This window comes from Suillus plorans, assembly GCF_016647745.1.
Source record: "Suillus plorans strain S12 chromosome Unknown HD556scaffold_56, whole genome shotgun sequence".
Taxonomy (NCBI): domain Eukaryota; kingdom Fungi; phylum Basidiomycota; class Agaricomycetes; order Boletales; family Suillaceae; genus Suillus; species Suillus plorans.
In genome coordinates this window covers 43,009-55,577 of record NW_024537440.1, presented here as the reverse complement: position 1 = coordinate 55,577, position 12,569 = coordinate 43,009, and the positions used below count along the sequence as shown (strand labels likewise).

General features: G+C 48.8%; 5 protein-coding genes across 5 annotated transcripts; 4 read left to right on the top strand and 1 right to left on the bottom strand.

The window, feature by feature from the left end:
* Positions 1–362: 362 nt before the first annotated feature.
* Positions 363–1,392, top strand: HD556DRAFT_1243345 (uncharacterized protein; the record flags this gene model as incomplete). The annotated part of the gene is made up of 2 exons (XM_041298363.1): positions 363–1,147; positions 1,209–1,392. Coding segments are annotated over 2 exons (969 nt in total), but the record flags the coding sequence as incomplete, so codon positions are not given.
* Positions 1,393–1,773: 381 nt separating this feature from the next.
* HD556DRAFT_1190288 (uncharacterized protein) lies at positions 1,774–2,247 on the top strand (the record flags this gene model as incomplete). The annotated part of the gene is made up of 1 exon (XM_041296153.1): positions 1,774–2,247. A coding segment is annotated over one exon (474 nt), but the record flags the coding sequence as incomplete, so codon positions are not given.
* A 1,940-nt stretch (positions 2,248–4,187) lies between these two features.
* Positions 4,188–5,725, top strand: HD556DRAFT_1446710 (uncharacterized protein; the record flags this gene model as incomplete). The annotated part of the gene is made up of 5 exons (XM_041307145.1): positions 4,188–4,368; positions 4,426–4,613; positions 5,147–5,219; positions 5,284–5,382; positions 5,463–5,725. The coding sequence occupies 5 exons, from the start codon at positions 4,188–4,190 to the stop codon at positions 5,723–5,725; spliced, it is 804 nt and encodes a 267-aa protein (XP_041156727.1).
* Positions 5,726–7,565: 1,840 nt separating this feature from the next.
* HD556DRAFT_1492384 (uncharacterized protein) lies at positions 7,566–8,585 on the bottom strand (the record flags this gene model as incomplete). The annotated part of the gene is made up of 5 exons (XM_041308817.1): positions 7,566–7,738; positions 7,784–7,868; positions 7,923–8,011; positions 8,063–8,072; positions 8,145–8,585. The coding sequence occupies 5 exons, from the start codon at positions 8,583–8,585 to the stop codon at positions 7,605–7,607; spliced, it is 759 nt and encodes a 252-aa protein (XP_041156726.1). The 3' UTR covers positions 7,566–7,604.
* A 1,451-nt stretch (positions 8,586–10,036) lies between these two features.
* HD556DRAFT_1538078 (uncharacterized protein) lies at positions 10,037–12,018 on the top strand (the record flags this gene model as incomplete). The annotated part of the gene is made up of 13 exons (XM_041309679.1): positions 10,037–10,107; positions 10,161–10,255; positions 10,344–10,403; positions 10,456–10,496; positions 10,637–10,693; positions 10,794–10,870; positions 10,922–10,970; positions 11,090–11,119; positions 11,179–11,193; positions 11,251–11,354; positions 11,481–11,723; positions 11,797–11,850; positions 11,898–12,018. Coding segments are annotated over exons 1-13 (948 nt in total). The 5' UTR covers positions 10,037–10,105.
* Between the last annotated feature and the right edge of the window lie 551 nt (positions 12,019–12,569).

Here is a 12,569-nt window from a genome sequence, read left to right as displayed (position 1 = left end):
ATGTCCATTTTCCCCTTGGCATCATTTCGCGATAGCCTCACAAAAGATAACCATTTAAAATGCACCCTATCTTACCCCCAGGTGGGAAGACTTCTATCAACATCTGGTATTCTGACAGACTCACCCACCTTCATCAGAATGTTGCAGGGGTTCCACTTTACAAAATTCCCAACATGCCTCTGGGAAAAGTTGGCCGACGTGACATCACCCGCATCTTCTTCCCCAGGCTGTATGACCGGAGTAAAAGTTCTGCCATTCCCCCAGAGACCATGGCTCTCATCTATGATAAATGCCTTCGGCCTGCGGTCGTTAGTATCAACCCTGTTGATCAGAGTCGATGGCCGATTACCCATTCTGCCGCCATGACTTTATATCGGGATCAGAAAGGACAGTTCCACTTTGGTACATTGGATTTTCCGACGCATCTCCTCCAACAGCTGGGATTTAAACTTCTGGAGTTGTTTCAGACCCAAGACGGGTTACAGGATGCATTTTTCGTTCATGAGCTAAGAGGGACCAAAGGTATATCTCACCATGACCCCCACGACGCAGAGAAAAGAGGCACTGCATTGGCTGATGTCCTGCATCTTTTTGACATGCAACTGGTACAGCCCCAAGATTGGTTTGTAGATATCGCATTGGAAATTCGGCATGAAGGTCATGTACTCCAGTGGCTTACCAAAGGCCACCATCGTTTATTGGCCTTCCTTTTACCCTCTGTCCCAATCAAAGAAATTGATGCCATCCTGCACTCTCGATCTCAATACTATCGAGATCTCTCTGCACAACTGGAAGATCTTGGAGGATTTCGAGCCCTTCCAGGCTCTCGCGGAAAGCCAGATCACATTTACTATATAAATGCCTATACCACCGACAAATCTGCTACTTACCAGCTGCATAAGGGAGTATTTAGACGTCGTAAGCCATGGCACCTATTCCCAGCAAGCATAGGAAAGCTCTCCAAGGATCTTGAGCGCATTGCAGAGCAATTTCTCATTTGTGGTGATTCTCCTACTGCAGGTGGACTGGAAGGCAACGCACGACTGGAGATTAGAGTGCCACTCAGTCAGGCAGAGGGGGTGCTCTCCCAAATGCCATACAGTTTAATACAAGACACCATAGTCTCCTTCAAAAACCCATTATTTTGGTGAATCTTCCGTTCAATACAGTCAATGGTACAGCATCCTAACCTCAAATCCAACTTGAAGGTATTTCAAGTACTACAGAATGGCTGCGATCTATCACGTGGTTCAGAACCTACGAAGCGCCTGCAGAGCTGCCCGTCTCCAGCCTGAGTCCTTGGCATTGGGCGCTTTAGTTTCATACCAAATCAATGCCCTCACATACCGCCCAGCCGAGGGTCAAGCAGAGAGCATGTTGCTGGAAGCTTCTTGCCAACACGTGCTAGCCGATACGAAGGGGCCAGGCACACGTCCTATCATGTACAATAGAGGAACATACTTTCTGTCAGACCTAGTGAAGGACGCTGGAGCTTATCGACTGCCCAACGTCAGACCGATTAACACTCAAACCTTGCTGACCCTATATCAAAGGGATTTTGTGGAGGACATCGAGGTGGAATTCTCAGACTCCCACTCATCGAGCCGGTCCAAAAATACACACCTCAGCCACCATCCAAGGAGGCGCAAGACAACCTACGCACTCCATGACTCAAGCAGCAGTGAAGAAGATTCTCAGGTTGAAGGAGATGTCCACCATGAGGAAGATTCTCAGGTCGAAAAAGATGTGGCAGAACTGGATATCATTCAGCGTCAGTTTGCATCTGATGTCTTCCAGCTGGCACCATCTCCTAAGTCAGCCTCCGAGCCTCCTTGGATACTGCTCAATGCAGTGGAGAGGCAGGGGACTAGGGTGGATGTATTTGATTCACTGGACCTTGGTGGAGCTTTTCGTCAAATTCAGTATCGAATCAGTAGCGACGGCGATTGGAATAGCTTGGTATTCGGTCGCTACTTTCCAGCCAAAGGAGCCTTGAGGGTTAAGGACCTTCAGCAATTTCCATCTGCATCCTACTATCGAAGATGGCTGTCCCTCATGAAGAGGCTAGATGAACAAGAAGCTGATAATATTCGAAACCTTCACCAGACATGGTTCGATGGATTCTACTGGGTACCCCACCCCTCCAGCGACCGTATGTGGTTCACCAAAAGAGGCGGCAGGGAATGGACCTTCTTGCCACCTGGAGAACCCAGGCATTGCCCCCGCCTAGCGCTCAACCCCAGATTTAATGGCAAAAACGTAGCTGTGGTGCTGGGTGAGCGGCGGGCTGATGCGTAGGACCAGGTTTTACAGTAGAGCCAAGCAATGATGGGCATCAGACATCACACCGCAACCTACTGGTAACTTAGTACTGTTTGGGACTACCGTTGTGCAAGTGAATTCTCCGCTTCACGTTCAGCGTTGTGAAATGCCTGCTCCACCATCCCTGCATCACAGCGGATCATAATGGCAGCGATCAACACCTGCCAAATATGGGGGTCCATACGTGCACTCCGTGGTGGTTTTGGAAGATATCTGCAGACGCAGCTTTCGGTATCTGCAGACGGAGGTTTTGATATCTGCAGATGCAGCTTTCAGTATCTGCAGACGCAGCTTTTGAAGATATATGCAGATGCAGCTTTCGGTATCTGCAGACGCAGCTTTAGAAGATATGTGCAGACGCAGCTTTTGAAGATATGTGCAGATGCAGCTTTAGAAGATATCTACAGACGCAGCTTTCGGTATCTGCAGATGCAGCTTTAGAAGATATCTGCAGACGCAGCTTTTGAAGATATCTGCAGATGCAGTTAAAGTCTCACAGAAGTGCAGCTTTCGGTATATGCAGACGCAGCTTTTGATGACCGCAGATGCAGTTGAGGTCTCACAGAAGCGTTAGGACCTGCAGTTGCAACTAGTTCTATGAGTAGATCAACGTTGAGGAAGGCATAGGAATATCATATCGTAACGGCGGTTAACCGCCAGTTCACGACTCCGCCCAGCCGTATCAGTAATGCTGAAAAACAAGTGAGACAAGACAAAGAAGTGAAAAACACACAACGATGCAGCGTGGCAACCACGAACCACTAAACAAGGCAATAAAAACACACAAACTTTTTGATGGAGACGGGTATGTTTCTAACCTCCTTTGGCGGTTGGGGACGACCAAACAATAACGCGAAATTTGGGAAAATCGACCTTGGAAAAGTGATAATATTGTGTTCCACAATAATGCGCAAGGCCACTCGATGCAGAGCCCGCTAAGCATGGAATAAGATCCAGGCGCTTTGCCTACGAAGGCGGCCTCTGTAGAGATATTGAGCGGGGATTTTATCGCAGCGAGGGTGTCTTACCAGCGATATATGGTCTTGCGCAGCCGTTGGGGCAACCGGTCGTCCGCATGACAATGGAATCGTTGCGAAGCCCATTCTCCTCACAGATTTTCTCGACCTTGTCAATGAGTACTGGTAGATACTAGAAGACGTCACGATGAGATCAAAATTTTTGAGGAGTTCTGCAAAGTCGCTAGTACTCACACGCTCAGACTCAGCCATTGCGAGACTTGAGTGTATTCTCATGTCAGAAACGATATATGTGAGAGCAAGATTACTTACCGCACAGATCAATTTAGACAAATCGCTAGATGGAGGGGAGTGCTACAAATACAAGTGAATAGTTTGCCCGAGCGTTGGTGAGATAAGAGTAAATAGGTGCTGCGGGAGGCTGAGATTTGATTTCTTCTGCCATGACATGTGAAAGGTGCCGGTTCCTGAGTGCTCGGAAGGAACCGGCACCACACGTCCAGCTGAGCGACAAGCTTTGTAGCCTTCCGTCCCGTTTTTCATCCCCATCACCGCATAATACAATCCGCTCGCTCGTTTCTAATCAGTACTCTCGCTCGCTCGCTTATTTTTGCCCACCCTCCACTCCCAGGATTTAATCACAGATCATATCATAATATTTGTTTCATCTGTTATGTAATACATTCATAATACCCGTTCTACCAGCCTCTTAGTATCTCAACGCACATAATGGTCATTCAATCAGACCGCTTGTCGAGTGTTTGCTTGACCTATATGTACCTGCGATAGACGAAGCTGGATGTCAGTGTTAGGGAGCTTTCCTTGGCTTACCTTCGTCAGTCTCACAAGTTCATATTCCCACGGTGTGAACACTAGTATCCTTTGTCAATGAGCATGGGCCGACCACCACGGAAAGGCGAAAACTATGAGCTCAGCGTGGATCTCAATAGCGAGTACCACAATAAACGACAAGATGCGATCAAGCATGTCATAGTATCTATGACCGTTGGCAAAGGTGCTACACTTTCTCGCTTGATCTGCTCAACATGCTTAACGCATCCTTATAGACGTCAGCGGCTTGTTCCCCGATGCTCTCAAGAATATGCTGACAGATGACCTCGAACAGAAGAAGCTCGTGCACTCGTACACGCACTGGCAATTAGAACTATGGGGTGTCTGCGTGCAGAGAAGATTATAGACTACCTCTGCGACCCTCTTCAACGCGCCTTGCAAGATGACAACCCATATGTTCGAAAGGCTATTGCACTCTGGTTGCAAAGCTGTATGATCTCAAGCCCGAGCTTGTCATCTTTGGTGCGTCGGGCGCGCCCCTGCAAGCGTCGCCTCACGGTCACCCTATAATCAGGCTAGATACACGGATGTTACTTCCGTGTGAAATGTCTATTTGATAGTGTTTCGTTACAATACACATCGCCCCGATAATGAATTAACACTTGTTTTTGTAGTGAGCTTTACCCCGGATGAAAACTCGGATGTATATGATCCAGTGAAGTTAATGACCTAACGACTTACTATATGACTACGCAAGAAACGCTGGGTGTTTGACAACATTAGCTCAGGTACGTGCATGGTATGTCCATCTATCACAGTCTTGCTGAGGGCAGCACACCTTCTCTCTCAGGATTCGGCATGCTATTAGCTGTTTGCTCCGAGTGTATCTCCCCCTCCTCCCTAAGATATACTTATGTTCCTGATCCGATTCATCTAGGTTTTTTCATCCTCAGAACATATATGCTCTGGAACAAAAATAGAATCATGCCAGTGCTCGCGGCTGTGCTGTCCACCTTTTTTGTGAGTTTCCAATCCACTCACCATACCCAAGCTAGTGGTGGGTGCTCAGCCAATCTTTTCTCGTAGCATCCTTCAGCATCACTATCAACACCACCGTCCCCGGAGTATGTACGTACTCTCACATTCCCTCCGGTGTTCCACGACTACTGAAATATTTTGTCCACTTTCACAGATGCGACTAGCACGATCCCAGGTGTTTCAGGGTGCTACCGGAGTTCGAGCAGTTACCAGCTCTTCATACCATTTATTCTCTTTTCTGTGTTCGAACTGGGTAGGTCACCACGAGCATATATATGTACAAGCACGCGCTGACAGGTGTTCTCCTGGGATTCATGATACTCACCCTCATAGGTGCCATACAAAAGTCGGTGAGGGGCGCCTCCCCTCCTCCAGAACGTCAAGGATGGTCTCACGCTCTGGTGGCGATGCACCGCTCGCCCAAAGCATGTCCGCCGACTGCGCCGCCTTCTTATAGTAGTGTTGCTTCTGCACCACCACCCACAAGGGCGCATCTTTGGTTCCGGTCCACGGATTCACGGTCCGCAAGCCATGGACGAAATGGGTTCCTCCAACGCGCTCCGGCTTATACTGCGGACAAACATCCAGAAGATTGACAATTGGGATCCATGCGGTCCCTTCATCACCTAGAGGGGCGAACGGTGGATATGAGAGTCAGAAGGGCAGATGGAGCAGATAGGTGCAGCAGGCTGTTTCTGGTTGATGGAGTGGGAGTCATGAGGTTCGCATGTAGTGAGCATAACAACTTATATACCAGAGCAAGTCTGGCAGTGTAATTAAACTCCTACATCATCCATGTTTATTGGATCATTTTCCACTAAGACCGAGGGGCGTGCCAGAGTGATAGAAATTGTGACTCACCCCGGTCATATCATTGTTGCTAGGCTTGTGATTATGTGCACAGGACATCATACCGGCTCTGCCTTCTGTGAGGATGCTGAGGGAAATTACAACCACCTGGCTGAACCTCCAATTGAGGTTTCTGACAGAGGGGATACCTACCAGCATCTTGCAGTCCCTGCCTTACAAGACTGGATTTTTCATCATGACATCCCCCCATTCTACACTGTGGTCCTTGATTGGCACCGGGACTACTACCTGGAGCTACAAGATCCTAATCTCAAGTTCATGTACAGGCGGCTTAGCCTCAACCCCAGGCGCTTTGTGCGCCCTAGAATGCGCTTCTACTTCGAGCAACTCAGCCTCATCACGCAGGTTCAGGTGGCTACAAAAGCTATTGTGACAGCTTGAGGTACATATTCCTAGTAGTAGTATCTTTGAACCCATCGTTAATTATCTACATGCAGGGCATTGGAAGATGCAGTGGAGTGGGGGACCCCTGGGCTAGGAGCGGAGCAGCTGGGCAGCACCGTAGCTTAGTCAGCCACTCAGTGTCCTAGTGTGTTCAAAGGGTAATGACGGTCGAGAAGCAAATGCCTGGTATGAGCAGGGCAGACTTGACCGTGACCGTGACTGTTGAATATTAAACCTTCGCCATCGTGTCTCGGTACCATTGATTATCTAACCGTTAGAAACTGTGAGTGACGGCACCACGGGTGACCCCTCGTTCGCATGTAATAAAGTTGTGGATGGCACTCGTCACCCGAGGGTGATGACAAAAGGATCGCACGGCTCTTGCAGCCTGAGTAACGCCGCGCATGGAGAGGCGCACTAGCGGTTGGTTGCATGGCCACGGCCTTTGAGGTGCAGCAAGTCACAGATGTAAGTGATTTGGGTTGGTACGTATAGCATAGGTGTCACAAACCTCCACTACTGGTGCAGCCAAATACCTCGAGAGCACTTTGTGAAGCGTGACAGCCTCCTCGATGACAAATTCCACGTAATCATTGACACTTTCTCCCTGCTTGGGCCGACCCGATCTATTTGCGCTCGGTTTAGCTTGCAAAGCCCCTAGGCTTGAGAGAGATCGCAGCGGCAGAAGGCGTAAAACCTGCAAAGATTTGACACATGCACTTGTGCGATCGTCCGTAATAGAAATCAGTTTGGAATGAATTTCACTCCGATGCCCTTGCCATTGGAGGTCCTACATTTAGGACACGAGTGAGATTCGGTGATGGAGTGGTACCGGACACACCCTCTTGAGTTTATCAAATTCGATTAGTATTAAGTACCTGGGTTGGACTCAGGTGGCGATGGAAGATTTCTCCTACGTACGTAATGAATGCGACCATTATGGACAAGGACTGCGACGCCAGCGCTGAAAGGGTGACGTCAGCGGTTCCTAAGTGTCAAGGGGAGCGAACGGTACCTACCAAAATATTTTGCTGTGATGTTTTCAGATCAGCCGACCGCATGGCTCCAGGGTCAAGAACAACTTGACAGGTTAAACGCCTTCATAAACTCTATCACTCGCCCCATCGCATCAATGTCAAGCACAGGTAGATCGACAGCAGGCTTAAGGTAATCGAATAGCAGGCCGAGGATGGCGCTTGTGGGTGAAACACAAAGGTATGGTCATTCTTCGATCCGAAGGTACTTGGATGACGGCACGGATCCATTCGGATTGCTTGAAGCAGGTTGGGATGGTAACGGATTTGGGGCCGAAGTCGAGCCGCATCCGTCTCTCCTAAGATGAGTTGAGTCCCGGACTGCGGAATCAAGACATCAGCCACGTGCTGCAGTGCTGCAGGCACTTCCGACATCGGATTCCTTCGACGAGTTTCGCAGATTGGCTAATTCGGGCCTGATGGAACGCCTGCAGGCTGCAGGAAGCTTCGCCTAGGAGTAACATATTTGTGACCACTTCTGATTGACTTAGATAAAGGAACGTACCTGACCAAGGACCACCCCCTCCGCATGCTTCCCAATTTCGGACATCAAGCTGTGGATACAGCACCACACTGATGGATACCGAAATTGACCTTAAACCGGTTGAGAAGATCATTCAATGCAGGCCCTTGCAGACGTGCTACCTCTGTGCTCCTGATGGCATGAAGCCCGATACCAGAAGAATACAGGTTAACGAAGCACGGTATAGCCAACCGAAGAGTTCACCTTGAGATCGACTTCGAAAGCACGCAATGACCTACCGACTGCCTCCTCTGTGAACTCCGGAAAGCTCTTCAGGCAGTCCAGAAACGTTAAAACGTCCTCTGCGGGACTAGCGAATTGACCAGGAAAACTTTCAGGATCAAGAGCATCAGGAACAGCTTCAGCATGACGACGCTTCTCAACCACACCTGCAGAAGGTCCCAGAGTGATGTCATGGACACGGACGACACATCGATGGTGACTGATTTCGGAGATAGAGCCTTGAACGATGATGTGCTTCTCAGCAGTAGACGCGGGTGTCTTCATCAGGCGAGGATGATGTTCAGGATAGAAGCAGCGGACTCTGGCAAGTTGTTCAGGCATGATGCCATACTGCATGATGTCCATGTCGAAAACGCGACTGTCGACAAGCTCAGAAGAGCCTCTAGAAGCGGCATCTCCCATTGCCGTGTGATCCTAAGAGCAGGACACGAGGTAGTCGACCAGCCAATCGAAATCAGCTGTCGTACGACGATCGCCGGTCCACGTGAATTGGCCACGCCAAATGGAGTCGTGATCTGGACGGACGAATCCGTCCCCAGCAGCAGCAATCATCATGCACAATGCAGTGCGTGCATCTGCCCAACATTTTTCTCTCTCCCGGCCGGACAACGTCGACAGCTGGCAAGCAAAAGCCTTGCACTGGTCAAAGCTTCGTGGAAGAATGACGCTGCACCACTGATGCCAAATCCTCAACTGCTGGAAAGCAGTTCGGATATTGGAATCATCTCCAATTGGCAGAACGCTCAGACACAAATGGTTCAAAGCTCGCCCACAGGCGACCGCTCCATCTTCTGTTCAGGGCCGGGGTCGCCCCTCGGTGTCGAAACAGGCTAAAAATGCGTCTCGAAGTCACTGACAGTAAGACGCGATGTCTGAGTTCGGTGGCTATGTAATGGTGGGAATGAGCGAGGCTGCGCTTGTAATGTCGTCTGGATCTGTGGATGTTGCAAGAACCTAGCACCATCATCAGTCGCATACCGGATTGACCGATGGAACAGATTACGAACCTGCTGTGAATATTTATCCTCTGTCGCGTCTGTGGAGTCGTGTCTATCAGACATCTTCTCTGAGTGACCCAATTAGTTTTGCAAAAAAAGATTGGCACAAGCTTACCTCGCGTGCGATCGTAAATCTATTGAAGATGGATAACGGCTACTGGGTGTTCAAGTAATTGGCTCCGTGGCGAGCGCTTTTGGCCAGAACCAACGTGTTGCACCGCGTACCGCTATAAGGGCTGCACTGCGGGAGTGTCCGATGAAAGAACGCATGAGGACTTCGACATCAAAACGTGGCGAGCATCGAAATAGCTAGATTCCCCTTCGGAATCGTATTGTAAGCATGCATTATGCATGCCTGTCTAGACCCTGACATTCACTGTAGTGTTATTGCAAATATCGAGTGTCGCCGAAGGATCGATCAAGGAAGCTGGCTAACAGAAGCCGGGTGTCTCCCCTGTGAGCGTTTAAATTTGAGACAAAAAGGTGATGTAAAACTATTATGAAAAATGTACCGAAGGCGCGTGGTTAAGTCGTAACTGTGCACCCTTTAAACCGTGAGAGCTCACTAACCGGTGATCGTGGATATCGTCGTGGTGTCTTGGATGATTTGGTCGAACACTATCTTGAACAAACAAGAACGCCAAGAGGTCCACACATTGCACGGGGGAAGATGGGCACGTCTCTTGGCAGATGTGAATGCCGAGTGCAACGCAGAGTTAGGCTCCTTTGAATCGTTCCCTCTTATGAGTTTCGCTAGTAGTTGACCTGAGGCTAGTAAAGAAACGGTTGACAATTGATTGATTGGCCTCGCACAAATAAGGACAAGCTGATTGTCGCGCACGTGACCGCGTTGCCCCGCACCGTGACTCCAACTTGAACGTGTCCGTGCTTGCCATGAACATATCCCAACGATGAGTTGTAATTATATCTTCGGTATGAACTGAGGCAGGAATTAATGGAGTCTACTTATTTCAATCTAGGCACCGAGGAAGATTCTCTTGTATCCCAGGCCCCAGGCACCCTTCAAAATCTCGCGGCAGAAAATGAAGATGAGAGGGCGGCAAACTGTGCTAGGTTCGTTAGGCATATGTTTGAATCCTGACGGAAAGTAGGTTTCCAGTCAATCTCATTGTCCGGTGCCACTGAAACGACTATTGATCAGCTTTCGGTCACACGGAGTACAAGGGGAAGCACAAAGAAGTTGTCGAGGCTGCTACTTCTGGTGAGTCATCATGGCATAATTGTGTCAAACAAATCAATTATTTGTTATACAGGATTGGATGTCTTTGTATTAGCGCCGACGGGGATGGGCAAGGTATTTGCAAATGAACTCGAATAACAACATATTGTCCATTACATCTTTCGGTCTACAGAGCCTGTGCTTTCAGATTCCAGCAGTCGCAGATATATCATGCTTTCGAAACCATTATTTGACAGGAGCTGACTTCATCATAGTTCGGCATCTCCATCATAGTTTCACCACCACTGGGTCTGTCAAACCTACCAATTAAGGTTGGTTTAATAAGCTGACCTATTACCTCAGCCCTGATGAAAAACCGTACATTGCATGCCTGTTCGTTTTTTTCATTCGAGGCTGGACTGGATTGTGCAGAAGTATCAAGTTTGCGTCGCAAAGGACTCCCTGCCGTCTCTTGGACGTCGCACACACCGAAGGGTGAACAAGACCAGGTATTGCAGTTGCTTTTGTATAATTTGAGTTTGCTGAGTTATGTCCTGTAGATTATTGAAGACCTCGAATCAGGGAGCCCACAAACTCGTCTTCTATATAGTGAGCTTGCTCAGCACGAGAATGCATATGCAGCGAGCTGATCACACTTTCGATCGGCCACACCTGAAAAGCTGTGCACGCGTGAAATGATGCGCCTTCTTGAAATTGTTTATGCGAAGGGCGAACTCAACAGACTGGCTGTGGACGAGGTAAGCGCTATCTATGGATAACGTGAAAACTGCTCGCTCATTCTTTGTTTCTTTCGCAGGCCCACTGCATCTCTGTAGGTATCATAACCCTTCTTGCTTTCAGAACTTACTAACAACAATGGTCTCCACAGGAGTGGGGCCACGACTTCCGTGAGGAATATCGCAAGTTGGGCTCTTTTCGGGAACGATTTCATGGAGTGCCCATTATGGCCCTCACAGCAACAGCAACCCCGAGGTATGCCTGTCAGACTGCAGGCATTATTCTCTGCTTGATCAGGATTTTATTTATTCCATACTTATATTGCTATGGCTCCAGTGTTCAAACAGACATTATACGCAGCCCCAAGATGTCTGAATGAAGATTGTTTACCGCTTCGCACCCCTTTAATCGCGCTAACTTATTCTATGACATCAAATACACTGCGGCGCTCGACTCCCTGTCTCGTATACCAGCCGTATACGATTTTGTAATGATCCTACACCGTCGTCGGGCCCGACCAAGCTCCGGGATCATCTACTGTCGTGCCCGCCTGGCATGTGACGAACTATCGGCCTTTCTAAGGGCAAAGGGCATCAGTGCCAGGCCATATCATCGCGGGATTAGGTGCGTCTGAAGCGAGTTCTAAGGCGAGGTCCCTGATGTGATTATGACTGTAAAGCTCTCATATGTTGGATAGGAAGTTGAGCGAATGGGAAGCAGGTGGAAATGGTGATGGCGGTGTTGATGTGGTGTATTTTCTCCGCGTTCATCAATCGTCTCTTCTAAGATATCGCTTAGGTTTGTGCAACCATCGCTTTTGGAATGGGGATTGATAAAAGCGACGTTCGGTCAGCTCTACTTTCCTCAGCAAGAGGTGTTGCTCAACTCATCAAGATCCTCGAAGATCTCAGAAACATAATTCAGACACAATAAAGTAAGCGCTATCATTGACCCTACTACTGCCTTTTATAACCTGGATTTAAAGAGAAATCACTGCCCATGCGTGTCCTTTGAGAGCTGCAACAGCCTCATCCAACCCCGGAATCATCTATCTCTCATTTTCTCATCCATGTTTTGCCTCATGAGTTTGCAATCCAATAGCTAGGGTCAGTCAACCGCGGACCCGCGACTTCAGGCGCATATACAAACCGAAATCCACTCGAATCGTCCTCCCATGTGAAATCAGTGCTCCAAAGCCCTGTCGGTACATCCACCCGGCCGACTACGCCTTCAAACTCTAATCGCCCGCTGCCTCCTGGACTCCGCGTGTTAATGCACCCCTTCTCATTCTTGCAAATGTAAGCCAGCCTCATCCTCCCAGAATCACCTCGAATCACCTTGTCGGCAATTATTCGAGGACCAGGTCCAAACGCACGGCTTTATCTTTTTAGACGATTATCTCGAGAATATCTTGGCTGGCCCAAAGCAAGAGTGCGTGAACTGATACATTTTTTTCTCTACTTTGAGCAT